This window comes from Acanthochromis polyacanthus, chromosome 17, assembly GCF_021347895.1.
Source record: "Acanthochromis polyacanthus isolate Apoly-LR-REF ecotype Palm Island chromosome 17, KAUST_Apoly_ChrSc, whole genome shotgun sequence".
In the NCBI taxonomy this organism is placed as follows: domain Eukaryota; kingdom Metazoa; phylum Chordata; class Actinopteri; family Pomacentridae; genus Acanthochromis; species Acanthochromis polyacanthus.
The window spans coordinates 26,394,985-26,420,334 of NC_067129.1; the positions used below are offsets into that span (position 1 = coordinate 26,394,985).

The window sequence follows — 25,350 nt, forward strand, 5'->3', positions numbered from 1 at the left end:
TATATATATATATATATATATATATATATATATATATATATATATTTTTTTTTTTTTTTTTTTTTTTTTTTTTGCTGTCAAAATGAGCGTTTTGTAATGACAGTAATTTAAAAGACTCTCAGTCACTGTGACATCCAGGGATAAAGGGATAAAGGGAGAAGTTTTTAGCGGTCATGAAGGCAGCACGGCCCTGGGCCAGCAGGGTGACGCTGGACATACTGGGACTCTGGTGTCTGTCAGATAAACAAACCGCTTCTTGCATGGCTCTGTGGACCTTTAACTACTAACGCAGCCAATCTCAGTGCTGCTACGCAGCTCATTTTAAACTCGACAACTTTACGGTAGCTGAAAAAAAGGATGTCTCCATTGACGAAAAGTTAAACATGAGAGTAGAGTCCTGTGAGAGGTGAGTTTGACACAAGTTGTGCTAGAACACTTAACGGTAAGCTAACACAAGCTAACAAGACGCGGTAGCTAGCAGTCAACACTTTCTCACTTCAGATGTACAACGGAATAGCATTCACCTTACGAAGCATATTTTAGCGTCACGTATCTCACCGTATAACATTTTGCTCATACAGGCTAATTAGTTTGCTCATATTACCACCCTCTGTGTAATATGAGCCGTAAACTGGCGTCCATATGGGCAGCGCTAACTTGACCCAGTGGGTTAAACTGGTTCCAGTAACAGAAGCTAACAGCGCAAGTACTGTTTGGTGTGAGCGGACCGGTTCACTTGTTGCATCTCCAGCTGAATGTGAGGCTGCTGTTCCTGAGCACAAGCTCCACTAATCATATTTGAGTGAGTTTGTAGTTGTCTGTTTGTACCTGCATGATGTGACATCTGTTCACGAAGCCCAGTTTAGACAGAACAAACTAAAACGATATCAGTTTCAAACGCAGACGTTAGATTTGTATTGTTTAGAATAACTTTACATAGCCCAGTCTGTGCTGAAAAGGGATAGTTCGCCGGAAACTGATTGCCACAGCAGTTATCCTCATGTCTGCATGATTTGCCCTGCTCTGTGCCCTCCATTATAACCAGTGTTGTTGTTGTGTTTTTTTTAACTCATTGAAATAGCCTTAAAGGATTATTTCAACTCCAACTTCACCCCCAACATTGTGACTGACATGTTATTAATGGCTTTGTTTCATTTATGAAGGTTGTATTTTAAATATTATAGCCCACAGGATGAATAATTTTTAATTTTATATTTAAAATTCATCTGTAACATGTTAATCTCAGTTTAAAACAAGGATAACTGACACTAATTTCTTCTTGTGCTGTAAACTGCAAAGACCTTTTGGTTACAATTACAAGTACTCCTTCTGGCTCAATTTATGATTGAAATAAATATTTATTTATGTAAAGCAAAACACCAAATTTAGTCACCATGTGACAATTCGAAATATAATGGAATTTATACAAATCTAAAAATATTTCTAATAATAAAAGAAAGACCTGCCCTTGTCTGAGGCATTGTTAAATGTCTAAATACTTGTGTTCTGAATGTTGAGGGGGCATACCTCCCCAGACCTGTGCAAAATCTTTGCCTATGATCCTCCTTGCACACAAATCTGTGGGCTTCTTTTTTGATTTTTGACCAAAAAAAATCAGAAGATTTCATTGGTATGTTCATAGTACCTGCTTTTCTAAAGCTTTTTCTTTCTCCTTCCCGAAACAGAGGAGCAAATCCTCAGTCATTAGCTGTGCTTCCACTGTGCTCTGAACATTTCCTTACTCTGACATTTTACCATTTTTCTAATGCTTTCCACTGTCTAATCTTTCCAGATGTTATCATTGCATGCTGCATGTCCAATAACCACCATAACACCTGCATTTCCTCTCAATTCTGATGCATGGCTCTCATCTCATCCTTCCTTGCATGTGGTGCTGTGAATGAGGCATTATGAGGAAAGACAGGGATAACCCTCTGGCACTGTCCTCTAAGAAACCATGCCATGACCAGACGGACTATGGGCAAGAGTTGGAGAGGCTGTTTGCTGATTTGGAAGCTGAGAAGCACCGAACACAGCGGACTTGTGACCAACTTAGTGTGGAGCTTCGGCATCTGCGAGAAGAAGCAGAGAAGGAACAGCAGAGAGCTGTGAGGGAGTTGAGGGCCCGGCGAGGGTGCCAAAAGGACAAAGACTCTCAGAGACGTGGGCATCTCCTGATTAAGGAGGTGAACATTCAAGACAGTGGACAGTACAGCAAAGTAGATTCCACAGGGAAAAAGACTTTTTGTTTTTGCAGTGGACAAACGTATACAAAGCTGGAGCAATTGCTGACGCTGTATGAGCAGATAAATGATGAGCAGGCAGCTTATAAACTGCATCACTGGCAGGATTTTGAGCTAGAAAAGGCGATCTCACTGTGCCACTTGCTAGAGTCCCATGGGAGACTTTTGCAGGGACTGCAGAGAGCAGGACCCCCCGGCTATGTTTTCAAAAGCCCCTCAAGGAAGCCAGCTCAGGAAGACGATAGTAACACCCGTCAGACGACACCTCTCTCAACGTACTCCAAGGCCTCGCTACAGAGATCCCTGGATGCTTCCCGCTCAGCTAAAAGGATAACCAAACAGAATCAGTTGAAGCAGACCTTTGGTTGGGATGTGTGCACAGCTGACCCCAGCCCCACTGCTTCAGCCCTGGACACCTGTCAGAGTGACTCTCTGAAAATTTGTCACCCTCACAACATTCCCCATGCAGACTGGGATGACTGGCCCTCCATCTGCTCTGAGTCCTCTCAGTCAGACGTGCCAGTGCCCTCCAAATGCTTGGAGAGAAACATGGAGGTGAGCAGCTTCATATTTCTAAATGAACCTTTTCATTGGTTGTTAGTTCTGAAAGTGTGAACTAAATATGTGCAATATGTTGACAGAAATTCTGGTGAAGAGACTTTTACTCTTTGATGTCCTGTATGGTGCAAATTTTAATAAAAATATGTCAAAATTCTTATTATCCAGGAGAATAAATTAGTTTGTCAAATAAAGAATTATATCGTCCGCCAGAAGCTTAATTTTGTGGGTTGTAGGTCCCACGATAAAGCCTTTTATGTCTGCATCTCTTCTGATTGCCTCTGCTAAAAGCTTAATGACGAACAAAGATGCCAGGAGACAAGGAGCAACCTTGTCTGCTAGATCTATTCAACAAAAAGGCAGTGGAAATGTGTCCATTGGTGACTATTCTGGCCTGTTTTTTTTAAAGAGTGCTAACCCAATTAATAAAGGCAGAATCAAATCCAAACTTAGCCAAGACCCTGAACAAATAAGGCCACTCAAGCCTGTCAAAGGCAAAGGCCTTTGACAGGCTTTGGCATCCAAAGTCATGGCTGTACTAGGTTCCTTTGTGGAAGTTGCGAAGTGGATGATGTTCAATAGACTACACAAATCACTTGCAAAAGATCACTTTTGGATGAAAGCAGTCTGGTCTGGATTGATCATTTTTGCTCAGTATTTACTGAGTCTATTGGCAAGAGCTTTAGAAATCAATATATAATCTAAATTCTACAGTGAGATAGGTCAAAAAGAAGAGCATTTAACGGGCCTTTGTTTTTGTTTTTTGTTTTTTTGGATAACAGTAATTATAGCCATGGAGAAAGAATCTGGGAGGTCTTGAGTTTTCAATGTTAGATTAATTACATCCATAAGAAGAGGAATGAGTAATTCCTTAAATTTTCTGTAGAATTCTGTGGGGGAACCGGTGACTTGTTGGACCGTAGAGAGGTTAAGGCTTTTTTAAATTTCCTTTGGAGTAAATGGAAGATCAAGATTTTTCTGTTCCTCCTGGTCCAGTTTGGGCAACTTGATATCAAATAAGAGTGCGTCTCTTATTGTCAAGTCTTCAGGTAGTTCTGATTTATACAAATTTACATAAAACTGTTCGAAGATTTCATTAATTTCTTTTGGGTTGTGTGTGATGTTACCAGCTTCATTTTGGATCTGGTTAATGGTTCTTGAGCTTTCTTCTGCCTTTAATTGGTAGAACATGGCTTTTTGAGCTTTCTCAGCCATTTCATAATACCTTTGTTTTGTCCTCATGTTCTTTTCAGCGATGTAGATGCTTGATGTGTTTTTATTTAACTTTTTTAGTCACCAGTAAACAGTACGTGTTTTTTATCTCTGGATAAAACTATTGGGAGCAAACAGGCAATTTATGTCACGAAACAATTTTATATGTTCTGTAATAAATTTACAGAAACCAGCTCTTTAAGAAGGGTTGGGTTCAAACGCCACCTGTAAAAAAAAATCTCTCTTTTCTCAGGCATTAGAATGGACAAAGTAAGTGGTGACTGGTAAGAAATTAGGCTTGGCAGATATTTGGACTCTAATGCTCTATAAATTACTTAACAATTACTTGACAATAAAAAGAGGTCTATTCTAGTATGAGAATTACGATAGTTGGAGTAAAAGGAGTAATCTTTGGTTTGAGTGTGTATTTGCCTCCAAAAATCTGTTAAATTTAAGTCCTTCATGAACTACAAGGTGGTTTTACTTGTTTTAGTTTTAGCTGAAGCAGTTGCTGACTTATCCAGAAAAGGGTCTTATCAGTTTTCTGAGTAAATTTGGCAATGTATTAACCCTCAAGCGACCGAGTGGGGTCATTTATGACCCCAGCCATATAATTATATTTGCCGTTTTTATATCTTTTATCTGAAAAATTTTTCCTAGCATGAACTTGTCAATCTACTTGTCCTACAGCTGCTCATAGTTTTTTGTAGAGATCGGCCAACTGGTGTGACAAGGATAATGGAAACTTGTCTGGGGTCACTTATGACCCCAGAAAGATGTATAGGTTTTTCACTATTGTAGGCCTAAGTTTTATTTATTTATTTTTACCTCTAATCGCTATATTTCAGTGTTTTGCAGTGCACTATAGCTGGTAGACCTACATTTTTAGCGACAGCTGCCCTGGGGCAGACTGACTGGCTGCCAATCCACTCCTACAACCCCTCTGACCACCACCAACATTACACAGCATACACATTCATACACCAGTGTAAGTGGCAGCACTGGAGGTAAGGTGGGTAAAGTGTCTTGCATTGGACGAAGGGCTCTGCTACCCGAGCCACAGCCGCCCCTAATCTAAATACGTCTCTGCATGTTACATTGCACACATACAGACAAGGTGTTTGTGTAGATTTTGTTTTTATGTACTTTTGATTTACTATTGAGGAAACAAAAGGAATAAAGTTTTAAAAGAAGTGGCAGACAAATCGTGTCTAAATAAATGTTATTGCGTTCTTACAATGCATCATATTGTTCATATGGTTTTACTTTAGCTCTGATTCATAAATGATTAAAATCCATGAATAATAAAAGAAGGTTATTTTAGAATATCCATCTTAAAATGCAGTGGAGTGGAATAGGTAAGAAAGCACAAAAAGAGGCAATAAAGTGTAAAGTGTGTAAAATATAGTGGGGTCATAAATGACCCCAGTCGGTCATTTTAGTCACTAAAATAGCTTGGTCGCTTGAGGGTTAATATGTACCGGCCCAATGGGTCAGTAATTGTTTCCTTGATAGTAATGGGAAGATTTTTATTTATTAAAATAGCAACTCCTCTCACCTTAGAATTAAAAGATTGTCCATTCTCTCTGTCTGTTTTAACCTTTTATTTTAGGTTTTCCTTTTAATGGGCCGACTGCAACCATTGACATTGACGCTGACAAATTTCAACACCTTATCCATGTAAAAAATGCACAAGTCTGCAGCAGCTCACCATATAGTTTCCTTAAGTTAGGCTAAAAAACAAATAGTGTCTCTCAATATAACAAATTTAAAAAAAGAAATCTTAAAGAACCATAAATCTCCCCGTTCCCTTGAGTGCCATTCCCCTGAACATACGTCACCATCCAAGACTGCAAAACGAGACCTATGTTTGGCACTTTCCAAAGCTAACATACTCAACTAGTTCCCTGTCATGCCTGGATCCGTTTTAGTTTGTTTTCAGCATTTCAGTTTCAAAGATATAATAAAAATACACAAATATCCATGTGGATAAGAAAAAAAACAACCTAGAAATAACGTTTAAAGTGCAGCCACATAACAACTGGTTTAGCTCTGATTCCATACAAACAGTATGGTGCTGCACTTACAGAAAGTCACTAAACAGTTTTTGGAGAAGATCAAAGCAGGCCTTCTGCTCTCTTCTTATGCCCCGAGAGGCTGTGGTACTGGTGAGGATCGGTATCAGTTGGTGGTGCCTCATGGAAAATCTTGGAGAAAAGAAGCTGCGTCCTCAGGTGTTTTGAAGAATATCGTCTTTCCATCGGGCAGGGTGGACTCTCAGTATCACAGTATGAAGGAGGCTGAATGGAAATTTCCCCGCGTGTAAATCCTTCTTGATGTGGTTGTATTCCTTTCTGCGCTTCACCTGACTTGCACTCAGGTCCGGGAAAAACTGCCCCTCCCTTTCTCTCTGGTTGGCAGAGATGTGTAGGATTTTATCTCGGCCTGCGTACTTCAGCAGATAGATGAAGATGGGTCTGGGTTGCTGGACTGCTGGCGGGTAGGATTTCGAGGACCAGTGTGCTCGTTCAATAATCGGGCTCAGCAAAATGCTTCTGTCCCAACATAGAAGGAATCCAGTCCGCAAAAAAATGCACCCTGTCCGACCCCTCTCAACCTTCTTGGAGATTGACAATATGAATATTGTTGCACCGGCTATGATTCTCCAGTTGGTCAACTTTATCCATCAGGAAGTCCATCTCTTAATTTAGCTGGAGGACCCAGGTATCTCGCTCTGTTAGCTTGTCGTCTGCTGTGTGAATTCACTCCGCTGCTTCAGCAATACGAGAGCGCATCCCATCTGTCACTGTTTTAAGCTCGGAAATAGACTGGTTGATTTTCGCGATTTTAAAGTCAAGCTTTTGTGAAAGGGCTTCATTACCGTGTTTTATCTGTCATAATATGAGCGAGCTTCCCTCCACCTCGTGTTGTCTGCTAGCCATCATGTCGCACGTGTCGCTTACTTCATGTGTTGTAGCTTCCCGAGCTGGAAATGGTTCCGTCTGCAAATTTTGAGCTTTATTTCTATGTTTCAAGTCCATATTGCATCTTCGAGATGGAGATGAAGGTTTAAGTGGGTATTTTTATAAGTTTAAACCGAGTTTACATGGAAAGCTCCAGGACAGGCATCTACCTACCTCCGCTGCATCATGTGACCCCGAGGTGGAAATCTTGACCATGATTTCATGTATAAAAGCAACAAAAGGGTGAAACATCCAATGGGGGTGAATACTTTTTACAGGTACTGTATATCACTGCTTGATAAAAATGTTTATAACCAGGCTACAGAAACTTTTTGTCTGTGGCCACAGTCACCAAAGTGGTATGGCCAAAGATATACATTTTGACTTTTTTTCTGTCCACAACACTTACTTTTGACTTATGAAGATGTTGCTTTCATGGCTCGTGTTTTGTGTTGAGGTGGCTGATAAGGTTTTCTTCTGATGTCCTGTTTGTGCATTCACCAATCCTGTGTCAGCTAAACCTTCCTGCAGCTCCTCTGCAGTAGTGTGGGGTGTTGCTTTACCTTTCTGCCTAGCAGATGGTAGTTTTATCTGAATTTTTTATTGCTTTTCCAGATCTTGTCTTGTCATCCACAGTTTCCCTTAACTGCCTTTTCTCAATTATATTTCAGTGGAAGCTACAACTTGGATGCCCTTTGATGTCGTCTTTCAGCCTTCTCCTGTTTGTATGCATCAGTTAGCTGCACTTTAGATCCTCAGACAGTTGCTTAAAGGATCCAGTGGTTAAATGTTACGGCAATGTTTGAAGAATTAATCAGTTATTTCATTAAAAGCCCAGTTGTTTCTTAATAGCATTTCTTGACACGTATTCTGATTTTAACTAGTAAGTTAAACCCTAACAAGTAAATGAAGATCTTTACAAGTACAATCGTGCCAAATATTTTAAAAACATGTTTGATGAGAAAATGCTCATTTTAAAACAAGGCCTTCAAAAATCACTGAAAAATATAGAAGTGGACCAAAAAAAATTCTTACAAATGTAGTAAGAGTGGTGTAGTAGAGTGTAAAATACATGTCTGTCTGTCAGAGCAGTTTGCTGGATTTGTGCATAGAGGAGGAAAATGAGTGGATGTATGTATGCCTCTTGTTGGAGTGGCAGAAGTAGGTCAGCATGCATCTGTCTCTTAAATTTTGAATCTTGTTTTCATAGAGAGGAAATTGAATAATTAATCAAAGCTTGAACTGTGTCTATACAGCAGTGCCCAGCCTTATAGCTTTTTAGTATTTCTTGCACAGCATTTCTAAGACATCAGCATTGTTTTGCAGCTCTGGGGTTATCCATTCAAGATCTAGCTTTTTTTTTTTTCTTTTGTTGTGTCCAGTGATAACTTTCTAATAGTGACTTTAAAAGTGGCAGACACAGAGTGTTACATTGTATTAAAGCAGTCACATTCTAAAGCATCAGCAATAAAATACATTTTGACCTGATGCTGAGAAGTCAAGAACAGGTTAGATAAGTGTCAGGTCTTTAAAGTTAGTTCTCTGATAACTACCTAATTTATTTAGTAACATTTGTAGAAAAGGAATAGCTGCTGATTTCACATGAGACTACATATTTATGCATTTGCAACAGGCTCACAGTGTCCTAAAAACAGAGATGAAATATCAGCTTAACAAGCTTTATGGTGTCAGCATTGACTAATGTTCCATTCTCATAGTGTGTACATACACACCTATACATCATTTTCAGCAGTTGCTAAATACAAAACTGTGAACCAAGCAACAAACAGTTTAAGATTGAGTGATGATTCAAAAAGGTGGTTTTCCAAATTAAAAAAAAAAAACTCTCCCAGTATGTTTTTAGGTTGCAGCTTGTTAAGAGGATTTGTTAAGCAGCCTTGCTCATTCTAATGTAGTAGACAATACTAAATGACAAGTTCATTTATAAAGTTTTGTTGAGTTGTGGCACAAATTGTATCTTTTGTAATATCCAACCGACTGCTGTACATTTTTTTTAATATCTATGTCTCAGGCAAAATTACTGAAATATGAGTAGCATCACCTTGTCAGATATCCTATTCAGTTCTGTAGTGCACAACTGCAGTAAAACGTTGTACTATGTCTCTACTGGACACACTTGTTTCTCTGACTGCTTCCTGCAGCCTCCTTCTGTTGCAGTGTCTACTGCCTCTTGAACAATCAATAGGCAGCCGACATCATTCCAGCGTCATCTCCATGGAAACGATCTCTAGTCCCTGTAGTGATTGGGCCCCGTCTCAGAGCCAGCCTTTTTGTGATAGGACGAGGGAAGCAGTCCTCCCTACCCCCCTTCTCTCAGCGACACTCACCGTCTTACACACACATTTTCCCCTTCGTCCTCTTTCTTCACCTTTATGGTGCTACAACCAAGATGGGATTAAGCAGCCCTGTCGAGTCCTATTTCGTCTGGAAGAAATGCTTTTTGACACAGCGGTATAAATGAAGAGAGACTCACAGCCATGGATGCCACCCACATCTCAGCCTCACTGAGAGAACGGGGACTGGAGAGGAGACCTGTTAGTTAGATCGTTCTCGGGTATTTTCCTCCATTGCACGCCTCGTCCTATTTGCTACTCCAGTTGGGCCTACATGGACTATTTCAACGTCATGTAGGGTAAGAAGTGAACTGGTGTGCTTTCCTTTTTCGATTTGTGATCATCCATCCCTCAGGTGACAGAGCTCTATTACAAGAAAAAAACGGGCTCTGTCACTGTAGTGAGCAGAACTCTGAATCTGAACGCCACACTGTGAAAGATACTTATAACAGTATGTTCATGAATGCTATCGTGCAGTGAAATTCATTGTCTTGCCTTCCCAGACCAAGGCCAAAAATATGCAAAGTCCCTTTGGAGTTGATTGCCCTCATTTTGGAAAACGTCATTGCGCAGCGAGAAGGGAAGTACTTTACTCCTGGTTCTTCTGTAACTGCATTTTCATTGAGCCTCAACAACCTGCACCAGTGCTGTTTTTGTCAGCTTTACACGGATTTACAAAATTAGACTTGTTACATTGCTGACAGCCATGGCAGTGACAGTCCTTTGCATGGTTTTTGACACATCACCTTAGCTAACAATTTTCCTGCTTGAACTGTTGAAGCCAGAAAGACAGTGACATCTTTATCATTTTGAAGTCTACCTGCCACAGCTGATCAATGTAATTCTTCTCCAACAAATGAAAAGCATGCAATGCACTGGTCTTGGTTGGGCACCTCAAATGGTCATATCGATCCCTTCTGCTGTGTTTGACTTTGACAGAGAGTGATGTATGACCTGTGCACTCGGCCTGAGCAGCCCGAGCCAGCACTGGCACCTACGGACATGGAGAGCAACAAGGAGGTGGAAGCTATTGGGCGACAACAGCAGGAGTTGAGGGGGTCGGGTGAGCAGGATAATAAGCAGCATGGGCTTTTGGACAAGGTGGTCGCAACCACTGCTAATATCGCTCCAACATCACTGTTAAGAAAGAGGCACCACTCGCTTTACGCCAACCTCAGTGGTTTTGAAGTGGACGGGATACAAAAGGTAAGTCTGGAACATTTGTTGTATCTTTTAGCACCATTTATGATTGTTGATAGCATGAAAATGTATGAGGCCTACAGAAATTCAGAGACATCTTGTATTCCAACTAGTACTAGAGAAAAACAGATGCATTATTTTTTTCCTGTAGAGTCACAAGTCTTCAGAAAAAACTTTTTAATAGAACAGTACTCAATTCATTGTTGTAGCTCTGTGAATCCTAGCATATATAATATGTGGACTGGTTCTTCATAGTCTTTGAAACACATAGAGCAGAGTAGCTGAAAGTTAAAGGATTGTGTATGCAAGTATAAATGTAAGAGTGACTCCGTTGTATTGAATTACAGTGACACACTGAATAGGTGTGTGCATTATAATTATTTGACAAATTTTCTGGAACAAGTGCCATGTTTCCATATTTTTGTCAAGGGAATTTAAAGCAAAATTTTGAATTGTCAAAGGCTGCGAGGTGTCTTCAGAAGGTGGCAGTGTCGGCTACATTATACATGGCTGTGCTAGACAAAGCAGTAGAAGAAGAAAACCTAACCAATTGTAGACAAACTGTTAAAACCTCAAAGAGGAAAAAGAGAGACACGGCCTCAGGAATTCTTTTCTGTAGGAAAAATTGTAGGTATGGTTACTGTATGTGATATTCAGCGTTTTTTTTTGTTTTTTTTTTGTCTAGTTACTATTTTAAACCATATTCCAGATCAAGTAAAACAGTTTATAAATGCGCTATTTTTGGCTCTGATGCAGCTGTCTCTCTTTATCTTTGGTCGTTAGTTTTGGGTCTTAGGCAGTCAGCACTATCTGATTAGCTTCATGTCAAGGAAAGACGGTAAAAGAAGCTGCTGATCAGTTATGTGAGTTAAATGATGACCACATCAGAATTCTTTTTTCGAATGACAAGTTTCGAATAGTAAACTGTTCAAAAGGAAACTTAACTGTGAAGTATGTGATTCTAGTCCAACAGTCCTTTTGTCATGATGTTAAAGATGGCAGGGGGAGCAGGAGGGAGAATAAATCTGTCACATGCTATGTTAACTAGCTGAATCTCATCCTTCATCCACTAGAATCACAGACTCCACTTTTAAGGTGCTTTCAGACAGTGACTGTTTACAACTGAGTCCGTCACTCAGAGGTGCTGGCGTTCTGTAGCGTGAATTGGGAATGTTCAGAAGTATTTGTTAATCAACTATTTGCAGTTAATAATTTGACCAATTAAAAAATATATTCATTGATAAGGCAGAAGCAAAATGGTGTTTTTTATCTCTCGTGAAGCACATCAACTCTTTTTAAAAAAGGTAAAACACTTCAAGTACACTTATAAACTTGTTTTGAAAAATACCTGTTTCTTTTTTAAATTTACGTTAACTTGTTCTCATGCGATTTTTCAAAATGCTCTGAAATACACATTAGGGATTTAGCCGGGTTTATGCTGACTCACAGTGGCATTGTAGTTGTTTTTCACACCTCTGTGTGTCTTCTTGGTGAACAGAAGGTCCACGTAAAGTTACAGCCATTTGAAAATCAATATTAAAGCCACGAGATTTTCAGCTGCTTGTGGATACTCAAATACACTAGCTGGTACATTGCAATCAGTCTCTGTAAAGAATTATTACCACATCCAGCAAACAAAATACTTCCTTGAAAAGTGCTGACAATCAATGAAATAGTCCAGCATATTAAAAAAAACTTGAAGCATATGGAACGATTAATTGTAAGTGCTTTAACCAATACAGACAGTTAGCAGATGCTAATTGAAGGTTATAAATAAAGCCTTGGTGCTCCAGTCAAAACAATGTCTCCATACTCGACTATGGAGAGCAACATGTTGAGGACAGCTGAATCAACCCGGGTCACATAGATTTGCCATTAATGAACCTGCTACACCGTTTGCCCTTTTTTTTAGTTTTGAAATCCACTGTTTTAGAATCGGTTAGCTGAGTACCTTATTTGAAACATATCATATATTTCCTGGAAAGGAATTTCAGATAATGGTGATCAGTGTTTGTGAGATGTATTTTAACCTTCTTTTTTTTTTTTAACCAGTTCTTCCATAAACCATGAGCCCCTTCTTCTTTGTTTGATGCTTTGAATGTATCCTTAGATGTGACAGGATTTCATCATCTAAGCAACGTAGTCATCTCTTTCCAATATTGCCGCTGCATTCCCCACCCCCACCACTTCAGTAGCCAATCACCATGATCACAGTTTAGCAAAAAACCTTAATGAATTGTAAATACACTACGTGGGAGAACATCTGAGGCCATAGATGCTGAGAGGGAGCTTTAAATGATGCATTAGAAATTTTTATTTAGCCATTTCATAGTTGAGATCGACAGTATTTTTCAGCAGGAGGCTGTCACTCTTAGATTACTCTTTATAACTGCACTATTATTTACAGTGAGGGTGCTATAGTTATCCTTTTGTTTTCTTTTCGGTTCTGTAAAATGTCTTGAGACAATTTGACTGTAACTGGTGCTATATAAATATAATTGAATTGAATTACCTTGAATTTTCTTATCATCAGTTCCACCCATAATTTATGACTGTGTCTGGGATATGAATATGTTTGTTTGTGTGGTAGGAAGCACTTTTATAAAAACATAATGAAATGTACTCCTAAAAAGCAAGAGTAAAATAGTGATGTAAAAACAAAGCAGGTATTGCATACCAAACATTGAGAAACAGAACAGAAACTGACTGAAAGTAGCTAGACAGTGATGTCATGTTCAGTAAAGCACTGCATGAGTTGGCTGTGCTACCAATGGACTGTATAGAAAGACTGATGATTTTGTATTTGGAATCAGATATTCAAGAGCCAGTGTGACTTGGATGAACAATCAGAAAGTTATGCCATATTCATTTTACCTTAACTGTATATCAGTTTATGCTGCAAAAGGATTGTTTAGTTGATTAGCCAAAACACACAATGACACCACTGAAGAAGTTTCAGCCAGCCTGAAAGGATAATTGGCAGCACTGAAATGCTAACTGCTTTTGTTATTATTTTTTTACTTGCTGTGTTAATTGGGGTTTCTGTTACTCAAGCATACTAACCATTTTTGTTTATCAGTGAAAAAGAAACGTGTCATAAAGGTAACACAGACTTTACTGTTCACAGACCGGTGTGTGACATTGTGTTGACGTCACCAGTAAAAGCACGCCATCTGTTTCAGGTTCAAATTCATAGAGCACTGGAGAACTAATTTCTACTTTTCTCCCAAGCTTTGGTTAATTGGTCAGAGGAAACTCTTGATGGACACTGCACAGTAGCACATTTTTATATATCTTTAAAACCATGCCTTTCTTTATCAGTCATTCCATGCTCATCTGCTAACATGAGACATACTGTACAAATACGTAATTGAAACAATCTGGAAATTTGTAAATGTCAAGTTTTTTTTCACTTCATGGAAAAAAGAAGCCTGACTGTACCAAAGGATAACAGCCTTTTTGACTGTGTGGTCCTCTCTGATCCACTCTCTTTAACACCTGTCTTGATGCCATGTGGCTGCCTGTCTGATTATTGGGTTTTACCGAGCCCCTCCCCCTCAAATCAATTTGTAGTGTGTTTGTTTAGTGAACTTGGAGGTCAAAAGTAAAAGCTGTTAGGATATGACAATGTTTCCTTCTGCTATTAGTCTTTCAGCTTTGCAAGTCAGTAGAAATTTGACACAGGTGCTGTGTAACACCTAACAAAGAGTTGTTTAGCTCAAACTTTATGTACTCTCTCGAGCCACCTCTGCTAGCTCTTAAATGTCTTGGCCACGGACCAAAGTAAAAAAATGTTCTGCTGTTGGCTGTAAGAGTGAACACAGCAGTTCAGTGCAATCTAAACTCAGCCACTATTTACATCGTTTTGCTTCTGTCCTGCTGTCTGTGGATTTTAATACTGTCGAATCCTCAACAAAGTTGTTCTCATTTGTATATTTAGCCGTTTCTGTTCAGTCATCAAAACAAGTACGAAATAGTGGCTGAAACACTGCCAATTACAACGGCATGTTAACCAGCACACACTTCATAGCTACGTCCCTCGTAAAATGCTGATTTTATCACCACAGTGTTGTCTGAAAAACTCAGAGTTAAACACAAAGACTTTGCTATGATTTCTGCCATATTTTCATGTCAAATGATTACTCAGAGAAAAAGGCCAAGTCTCCGGGTTTCAGCAGTTGCACGGTCAGCTGTTTTTCTCTGTGCTGTCAAACACAGACATGAAGACAGTTTTCTTCGTGGAGGGAGAGGGGACTGCAGTAGCCAACTGGCGTTTAGAGCAAAGCATCCCACTTAGAACAGCCCTCAAACCAGGGCTAATATAGTCATGGTGAAAGGAATCATCTTTGCAGTATTTTGAGCTGAAAAATTGTTAGACACACCGCTGGGAGTATGTGAAACTATCAATATTTTATTGAAAAGGGACGCAATATGAGACCTTCAAAGTATCAGATACATCAGAATACTAATTCATTGATGATTCATAGGTGCTGAGGGACTGTGCCGTCACCTTTCTTTGTGTATTGGAACTGATCAGATGTTAAATACAGATGGGTGGGTGCTTCACTGACACTAGCACTGCAGGTCATTGCTGACCCAGGTTCTACTCAGAGGGGACCTGAAAGTATATGATGTGTCTAGAAGAAACTCTGCCTGTAATTTTCTGAACTGACTCAAAAATCTCATAGAGGATGTGTTCATACTGTCTGGGTAGAGTCTTTGAATTATGATTCACCTTAGTGTTGTGCTTTTAATGAAGCTCACAGTGATGAACATCCAATGTTTTAGGCATTTATCAGGTTGATTGAAGGAGTGATTCACTTGGTTTTGCTTTTAGTGGCATAACTGTTGGAGTTTTCGTTCACTTCTTATCTCTAGTATGTTGTGGGACACTCGTTGAGACTATCCGAGCCGGTCAGTGTGGGGAAAAAAGCACATTAGGGCGGACTTTGACGCGGGGGGGCAAGTTGCACCATACTTTTCGCTAGCTGAGCTGCTAAGCTGCCTGTCTGGCTAAATACTGGAGCTATGTCGAAAATTCATTTCTCCATCACTCACATGTATGAAATGACAAATGAAAACAGACCCCAGGTTGAAAAAAAATGAAGTTCCCCTTTAAGCATCACATTAGAGGAGCTGCACCCAGAGAATGTCTTTTTTTTTTTTTTTTTTACACAAAAAAATGTATCGATTACAAAAATAGACAATGATTAATCTTCCACCAGTCAAGAAACTTGTGAATCATTATAGCTCACAGTATTTGTTTTTGTGCACAATTTCATCAAACAATATAGAAAGGATCATAATGTCTGCAGAAGACTTAGTCCTCTTGCTGAATTATAGTTGTATGTGAATGTGTGTGCACATGTTTTATTGGCCAGTCATGTAACGACTTGTAAATAATTAACATAGGTGTGCAAGTGTTGTCTCGAGAGTGCTGGTCTCTCACCATCTCCCAGCCCAAACATCACTGTCTGCTGTCTGGCTGCAAAGAGGACCTCAGTGAAACAAGACATTTTGTCTGCTGTCACTTGCAGTGTGACTGGATATCACCGTTACATGTACTGTGTGTGGGCTGTACAGAAAGTAGATTAAAATATGAGATCCTCTCACGGTTGCAATGACTTGCTGAAGAGAGCTGCTGAAAATGATAACGTAGTTATTTATGTAATATTGGAAATGCTCTTTAACACTGTTGCTGCTATACATCCTCCATCAGCTAAGGACATTATTTACACATCTCTTACTTGGCAGTAGCACTAACTGCATATCCATCTTTGCCCACAACATTTGCTTCCAAAATCTTAGTCAGCCAGTGGGTATCCTTAAAGTACCCAGTTACTGGTTTCAAGTTTTCTCTTGCTAATGAACTTAAATGACATCTAATTTATTGTTAGAGGAATGGCAAGAATGCTCTTTAAAGGTTTTAATTCATATCACACAAAGGGTGTCTGTCTGTCCCTCCTCTGGCCAACATGCAGACTGCTCTGTATTTGGCATCCTCAAAGAACTCTTTCCTGTCTGAGACATTTTTCTGTCATTTGGTCGTGCTCCCAAATTGTTACTGAGATGAAACCAGTGATTACCTGCGTTCCCCCTCACAATGGAAAATACATTTTGCCTGGAGGATGAAAGGGAGTCTCATTTTGTTGACCCAGCACTTGTCATGAAAGGTCACTTTCATTACTCGTGTGCCCCTACCAGATGGGATTTTTTTTTTTTAAACTGTGACTTGTAAAGGTTTGCTGTGGAGCATTAAAATGATATTTAGACATTCTAACATGGTTGCCACAGACAATGACAATGACTTGTCTAGATATGCTGACCATCTGCTGCCCTGTCCTGGGCAGTTTTTGTCTCTTTTGTTAACAGTTCTGTCATCTGTGCGCTCATTTCCAGGTCTGGTCCACCTCATATTCTTCTAAAAATGTCGACTGTATTTGCTGCATGGCTAAGCTTGCATTTACATTGTAATATCATTTTATCTGATAAAGAGATGTACTGTTTTTTATGTTCAGGCTATTATGTCCTTTCTTTTGATATTTGCTTTTTTAAACATTTCTAATGTGCCTGTATTGATACCGACAGTGGAATGAGGAAATGTGGGAAGAGAGTCTGATTGACTGGGATTCAAACCGCAAACTCACTACTCAGGACATCAGTGTCTATTTGGTGTGTTCCCAACCAGTCAGTTATCGGATTGGCCCCTAATTGTGGCTTTTAAAAGAGATGCTACCTCATTTAATGTGCTGAGCAGCAATGTTGTGTTAACACTTAATGTCAAAGACCGGCCAATCAATATTTTCTCACCACCGGAGAGAACAAATACTAAAGTAGAGTGTTCAAGCATGTTTGTGCCTGACCTATGACACAGGAATGGGATTTCCTAGTGCTCACTATAAATATGTCTTTGTGCTAGAAGCACCCCAGGGAATTTTTCAGTCCTTCATCGGTGAGCTCTGAGTGAGGAGGTGCCGGCTGGGGAAAACTGCAGTGATGGCAGTGACAGAGTAGGAGGAGGAATTTTTGGCAACTTCAAGAATGGTGACAAGGTCCTTGTGGGGCTGCTTGGAAGCTTTTTTTTTTTTTTCAATTAATTTTAAGCACTTCAATTTCTGGAAGGATGCACTGCATGTCAGGGCAATTTGTAGAATGAAACTGGCTCAATGGTTTCCTTCTATTTGTCATTTCTTAGTTTGATTTTTAGCATTAAAGCCTGACTTGACAAAGGCAGTTTAATCTCGGTGACATACCTTTAAGGAAAGTACACAGATGCGGCCACATGCGATTTTATTGTGGTGTCTGTTTGATATTGACTTTCTAAACACAATGGCATGTGGACATAGTAGGAACCAGGGCAGATCAGTTTGTGTGTTGGAAGTAATATTCAGTTTGAGAGTCAGTATGCCATTCGGTGTAACAATATAGAGCAGAAGCAGAGCAAAACTGCATAGAGAAAGATATGCAGACACCTAAACATGTCTCTGTTACACATAGTAAAGCCTCTTACGCATATTATGGTGATTGATTTTGTTTTAAATGTTAAAGTAGATTCTGTAAAGCCATTTCAGCGAATTTTCACATATTAGTTGCTGCTGGTGTGACAGCGGGGGAAGGGGTGTGGGGCTCGTATGCATATGCAATTGTCGTTGACAAGATGAAGGGTTATATTCTTTTGAAGCTCTCAGTGTTGAGCCTGTGGAGGGTTGGGGAAACACCAATCATCTTTACTGCATTCTGTCTCCTATCTATCCATTTTGTGCTGACTCTGCATTAAATAAAATCATTTGGTGACCCGTACTTCTGTCAGAGTTTTGCCTTTTTTAAAAAGCCAGACATTCTCTGTATGTCTGACACCTTATTAAGCTGTTTGAGGCTTAGAGGACTTTGACATTTTTATTTTCGGACAATGAGGCAGCCATGCTAGAATGGATTTTAATTATGCTGTGGGGAGAGCAGTGTTGTAATTGCTGTATAAGGAAGAAGCCCGAGACTGTCAGGCCTGCTGCTGCAGGCTCTGGATAGGACCACTCCTTCCCCCTGCCTTGCTGTTTTCCTTTTTAGGTGTGCCTGGGACAGAGGCTGCGGCGGCAGGTGATGACAATCCGCAATCAGCAGAAGCGCAAGAAGGTTGATTGGAGCCAATCAGGATTCAACCTTACTACAATATAACCAGACACCACTCATCATTCGATTAGTCTTGCATTGTAGTTTTCTGTAAGTTAGTATAGCTCGAGTTCTCCTGTGAGTGTTTGCACTCTTTAGCCTTTTCCTGGTACGCCAGCTTCGTTTGTTGCTTTATATTCTTGTTCAGATTAGTATTATGGTCTTAGTAATTCACAGATTGGTTATCTGTATTTCTCGGTGAGTGAAGTCACTCTTTTGTTTTCACATGTCTCAGTATAGGTCTAGTTGTTCCTGTTACTGTTGCCTGTGTTTTGTCCTTAGTATTACTTAGAGATTTATCTCTTGTGAGGATTTGCAATAACTTACACTGAGTCTCGTTAGCAAAAAACTACTTTCACATGCAGTGTTCGCGGTTAGCCCAGCTGCACAATCCAACAGATCCACTCCAGACAAGTCCTGATAAAAGAAAAAAATATAAACTCTCCGGTTTACTTTGTTCCCAAAAATATAATTCCACAGACAGGAAAAATATGGCTGGCTAATACACTTTTTGTACCTTTTGCTGAACGCAGGTAAGAAAACTATGCTTCTCTCACTATCGAGCACAGACTGAAACTCAAGTGAAACGAAAGGTAAACAAACATCTGCGCTTGAGACGTTAAAGGGCATCTACACCTTTTTTATCAATATGAACACACATAATCAAACTTCTTAAGTCATCATATTAAATTGAAACTCAAATTATATTAAATTATATTTTCAATAAGCTGCTCCCTTTTAGCCACTACAGTTCCGCTTTCCTGCCCAGGTTGTACCTGCACTGAGTTAGTTATCTTGTTCCGTTAATATATCTTTGTATAGTCCACCACCCTCTAGAGGCACTATTGAGTGATCCATATTTGTTTACATCAGTAATCTGATTCTTCTTCTGGTTGTGTCTTCCGGTTTAGTCTTGTAGTTCCTGTAACTATTTTCGTTGTAAATAAACTGTTGTTTCTGCATCTGCTTGTCTCCATCTCTTTCCTGTGCCTGAGCCTCACAGAAACCGTAACAGAGACAGCTCCCAGTTAGAATACAGACAAGAATGTAATATACCATAATGACCTACGAATGTCAACGCATTGTAACAATTACTTCCATGTTGATTTCTTCTTGCATCAAGCTTGAAATCACTACTGGCATGAATTCATCCATCCCTCTCAACATGTGCTTGCAGCATGATTTCCAGTCTAATCCCTAGATGTAAACTAGACAGCTTGTACCATGTAAAGGGGTTTTGCCAAGCATATGCACATCTTATGTCCTTAAGTTACGAGAGAGAAGAGGCAATAACTAGAATCTTCAGACGATGCATTTTTTTTTGCACAATCTCACCCAAAGGACTGTTGTGTGAAGGGTGGTGGAAGTAGATTGCTGGACGCCTGGGGGGAGTGTAGGGGCGCCTTGTGTTTGCTCTTTGTTCTCGCTGTACGAGAGACCTCCTAATCTGTCACTGTCAGGTACCCTCAGGAGATGAGTCGTGATAAATACAGGAGGGGATTTGAGAGGACACTTAAGTGGCCTTCTTCCTGACTTGTATATGAGTATAGGGAGGGAGCTGCAGTAAATGAAACACCTCAGGCCACAATCAGCTTTGGGATTCTTTTCATATCTTTTTTAAAGAGAGAATTCTCTGCTTTGTTGAACACCGTTTGTTTTCCTTTACTGTAGCAAAGTTTTGCAGCGCTGCTGATTTCAATTGACCTTGAATAGTTGCGGTTATCATTTTGTTTTATGAATTATATATTGGTAACTTGATCATAGTATCGAGTGTTTAAAAATAGCATATAAAATCTGAATCTTCTCTCCACATTTAAATGTATCGATAGAAAAGCAGTGCTGTGTTAAACCATAGGAGGTGTAATTTGTAAGAGAGATACGCACATAGTGTGTGTAGGAAATACCATGCATGTCATGAGGAATTCATGAAACTTCATTAGAAAATCACTGATACGATGGGATACAGGGAGTCATTGATTTGACTCTAAGCTGCTGCGCTTCGATGATATTGTTAGGTCCATTAGTATCCACTTGAGTGAAAGGGCTGCTATCTCCAGTCTTTACAAGTTGTAATTGTTTTTTCTGTTTCTCGCCTCTGCTGGTAATTAAAACTGTGTTCAGGAGTCATTTCTCCGATCGTGTCTTATTGTAGTGTGGGATCTGTGGTCGGAGGCTTTTCCACTTCCAATATTGCTGGGAGCACACAAAGCCAGGATTATTAAGGCACATTTTCAGATTCAGCAGACTGCCTTGATGCCAGTGAATGAAACCCAGCAGCATGTACATGCATGTTGCACAGTGTAAAATGAATCTGCAGTTTCTTAAAGTAAAAATGTAGAATAGCCATTACCAGCCTGCAGAATCTCTCAAAGCTATTCTGTCTGAAAAGCTGAATTTCTCCCTTAATTCTCGAATATTTGTGGGAAGAAAAGTTGCCAATGGAGGTAGTACAGAGACATTAAATTTTAGCAGTAATAACCATAATGCAACAATTTCCTTTAATGCTACAGTACTGTGTTAGTACTGTGTTTGTGCAGACAGCAAATATTAATTACAATAGCATATGTACAGCTTGTGTATTCAGTTGCTGTTTTGTGTTGTGTTTTTTTCCATCTAGTCTGAGCCAACCGTGAGCTCTGTGTTGTTTTGGTGGGAATGGCAGGAGAACAGTGGCAACCACATAAACCAGTCTTAAAAATTGTCTTTCTAATTTTTCTTAAAATCTGTATTTACCAAAGTATTAATGTACTGCTTCAGCAGTAGACCCAGTGGTTGCATGGTTACAGTACAGATTATTCCTGGGTGATAAAATGACAGCGATATGTCCTGCCGATAGACATAACAGTTCGTCAGTAGCAATACGAAAATTGTTTGACATACTGTTCGATGGTTGTACTTAAATTATCATTCACCATCAATCAAAGCATCAAATGAAAACCACCATGAAAGCACATTGCGACTTTTCTGGCTCATAAACAGCATATCCTAGATTGATAATGGAGGCTCTACATGCTCCATTGCTCTGCTGCAGCTTCATCAGCTTCCTTGGCATCTTGTCATCCTCGCGCACTCCGGCAGACCTCCCTTGTTGAGGGGTACGGCCAGTGGGAACTACTTTTTGTTCCCGTGAGACATGCCTCACTGTCTAATAACACCCACAGCCATTCGTCCCTGACCACCTTCACCTAAGCAACACGCTTCCAGTGGCTTCGTCCGAGGGATGACGCGCTTTATGTTGGGGTGTATGTGAAGGCTGGTGGGGATGTCTTGTCCAGTAATACCAAGTCCAGGCCAGACACTCAGAACTTGAACCGCAGTGCTTCACACAGTGCATCTTTTGTGGGCGTTTAATGTGAGATCATTCCACTGTCTGTATTTGTGTTTATTTTTCATTGTTGTGTTAGGGTTATTCAATGGTTGACAAATGCTTAAATTCAAAGTGATACAAAGTTAAATTCAAATTAAGCCTTTTTGTTTCTCATTTTTATTAAAAGTTGTCAATAATTATTAATTTGATTGCATTTTATTGTGATCATTTCTTAAGGTTTCTTGCCCAGGCCTAATATATACAGTATATAATATGATGTGGTACATTAGTCACGGATTGGAGCTTTTATTCTACTACTTCAGTTATCATGTCTAACAAAGAATTAACAGTGGCAAAGCATGTGCGCCTGTGTGCCTGTCTGTGTCTTTGTCTTGTAGACTCCTTAGAGGTTTATAGTGGGGGATTTCTAGCTGTCAGCAAAAAATGCTGATGCTGGTGTTTCTGTGAAACCAGACATTTCCATACGGCTTACAAAAGGTCGCCATGGATCGCAGACAAAAGAACAATCTGGTTGTGCAACCTTATGAATATGTGAAGAATAAATCTCTTAATATTTAATGGTCTGTTCCAGTTTTTGTTGCTTAGGTCATTATAGTACCCTATTATGTCAAAATTGTGACAAAAATTACCATCTACTCTTCTATTGTCCACATAGTCTTTTATAATGGTTGTGCATTCATTGCTAATATGCCCTATATTAGTATATTTAAGACCTAAATATATATGTCTAACCTGTAGTGTTAAATAATTTCACGAAACAGAAAACAAAAACTCACTTCATATCTATTATATAGTTATGGATGAAAAGACAAAAGGAACAGTGGCGGAGCAAGGCTAATCAGAAAAATGTGAAAATAGTAAAAAAAAAAATTGTCAATAAATTTGTCTGTATCCCACCAGGTCTGAATTTACCCTTTAGTCTCACATATTTATAGTCTTCACATGAACTGTTTCATAACTTGCTAATAACACTTGTCACACACACAGAGTGGCAAATTTAATACCAAGATTTATCATAATAGACTGGTGTCTGCAGTATTTTGTGTTGCTTCTCTACTTTAAAAATTGCAGCAAAATCCTCAAGAAAGGGTTGCATTTTAGAAAACTTGCTAGCCATTTTAATTGGGGCCCTTAGAGGCACATGAAACAGCAACTGACCCAGATAATCAGAAGACAATTTAGTCTGCTCTCTTTACAGAGCACAGTCCTGCCAGTGTCAGCTTCTTGTTAGTAATAAAAGTAATGTGAGTGGATGATTTATAACAAGCCACTTGTGAAGTTTCTTTTAAATTTTACTTTAGGGCAGCTATGACTCAGGAGGCAAACTGGCTTGCTAATTACAGAGTTGGAGGTATGATCCATGTTGCAATGTCTTTGGGCGGCAAGAAAGTGAACAACAAATTGCACTGCATGGTAGATGTGTGAGTTTGAGTGAGAGCGTATGAAAGGGAGAGAAACTAGAAAACTAATTTAAAACGTGATCATTCAGCCCATCTGTAAAACTTTGTTTAGTGACAAATGGCTTTGTTAAAGTTGCTTCAGATTGCAAGGTCAGTAGCATATGTTGCTGCTGGAAGCACCTGCTGTGTTGCCAGACTGTGACAGTTGCGTGATGACGGAGTTTGTCCTTCCTTGGGTATAGTTGGGTAGAGTCACTTTCATGGTCCATAGCAGGGTTCAGATTATCTGCTTTAGGTAGTAGCCTTTGGCTTGCACATGTCTGGATCCACTGCAGTATTAAAAAGCTCAACATTTATATCAGTGTTTCTGTACCAGTGCACTTTCATTCTTCAGTTTTGGCAGCCGTCAGAGCATTTTAGGATTAAAACACGTGTTTGTGTGAAGAGGAATTTTTTCATAGAGGTGAATCAATATGATATAGAAAGTCCAGTTCCTTTGTTTGATATGGGTGTTTATCTAGCTAATTATTCATTTAATTTATTATCCTTTTTACCATTAATTTTAATTGACTGCTCTGACTTGTCTCCTGTATCTTGCTTGATTGTATGTGTTGCATGTTTTGACTGTCAAAGCACTTTGTGAATGTTAGTCTTAAGAGTGCTATATAAATAATTATTATTGTTACTATTATTTCTGAGTGGTCTCTGAAGTTGCTCTATAATTTAGGTATAGATTCTGATTTTGACCCCATTGTGTAAAAGTGGCTGTAATTCAATTAACAGTAACCCAGTGGTTCTGATAAATAAGTGTTCATCATAAATGTCAGTCTTTCCATAGTCTGAAAATGATCACCCTGGAGTGACTGACTTGGAATGTCCACCAAGAGAAACGTGTTGATGAAAGAGGCTTTTTTTCACAGTTTAATAGATCTCACATGACAGCAATCGCTAAAGGTGAAACTTTCACCCATCATGCTTTCATCAACTGTTGTCTGCTGAGAGCTCACACAGCAGAGTTGGTTTAATAGGGCTGTGTCAGCAGTGGGGGATTTTGACTGTAACTGTGCAGTTCATTTTAGGAATTGTATAATGGAGATTTGATAAATACTACCCAAATAAATTATGAATGAAAATATAATAATGTTATTATACCATTTATTGAGCCTTTTCATATCGACAGCTTTTACACAATGAAAACACAATTATAGATTCAGAATGTTAAAGTTCACATTTAGGATACATAGTGGTATACTATACCCCTTGTAGGCTAAGTATCAGTATGAAAGCTGTAGTAGTGCCAGTGAACTTTGTATAGTTCAAATATGTTTTATAATCAGGACCCCCTTTAGTTATCTGCCTGTATTTAGAATTATTGCAGACAGATTCAAACAGAGCACAAAGACATGGCTCCATTAGGCCTGTCTGCCCTGCCCGGGGCTCCAGCTCTCCTGACAGACGTTTGTGTACAGACCCCTGCCCTCCTGCTACTAAGTTGCATCTGCCTTGCTTTACCGAGCCAGGCCCATGTGAAAACAGCACTGCTGTGAGCGAGGAGAACTGCCTGAATGCTAATACGCACACTGGCCTTGAGCAGACTTCACCATCTGCAGTTCTTTTCTGTGGCAGCGAGGGAAGGAAGAGCTGGGTGGTTTGTAGTTTGCAAAAAGCCAGCATTACCTCATGTCTAAAGAAAAGCCTCCGGTGTATTTCAGTATGATTTCCAGGGAACAATTACACAACATGGATGCTCTCCAAGATCATTAGAATCAGAATGAAGGCAGGCAGAGGCTGAGTTCACTCTGGCTGGCCTTCCTCTGAGGTGATTGATTGGGCTTTAGCATCACTGTCCTGAGAGGAAGACTGGGACGTTGGGCCTGGCTGACTCCTCTAGCTTATGGTAAAATAACTTTCAAGGACACAAAGGTT

General features: G+C 39.6%; 1 protein-coding gene across 18 annotated transcripts in view; it reads left to right on the plus strand.

Moving 5' to 3' along the window:
• Nucleotides 1-217: 217 nt before the first annotated feature.
• LOC110967859 (peripheral-type benzodiazepine receptor-associated protein 1) overlaps nucleotides 218-25,350 on the plus strand; it is a 78,833-nt gene continuing 53,700 nt past the window's right edge. For 14 of the 18 annotated variants that reach the window (XM_022217583.2, XM_022217588.2, XM_022217590.2 and 11 more), the window contains exons 1-2: nucleotides 1,906-2,798; nucleotides 10,270-10,536. In XM_022217583.2, the coding sequence (XP_022073275.1) occupies nucleotides 1,911-2,798; nucleotides 10,270-10,536 (1,155 nt within the window). In that variant the 5' untranslated portion in view covers nucleotides 1,906-1,910. Of the gene's footprint in view, nucleotides 407-1,905; nucleotides 2,799-9,257; nucleotides 9,630-9,833; nucleotides 10,169-10,269; nucleotides 10,537-25,350 lie in introns of those variants that run through there. The other 4 variants (XM_022217593.2, XM_051937084.1, XM_051937085.1 and 1 more) reach the window with 4 other exon arrangements.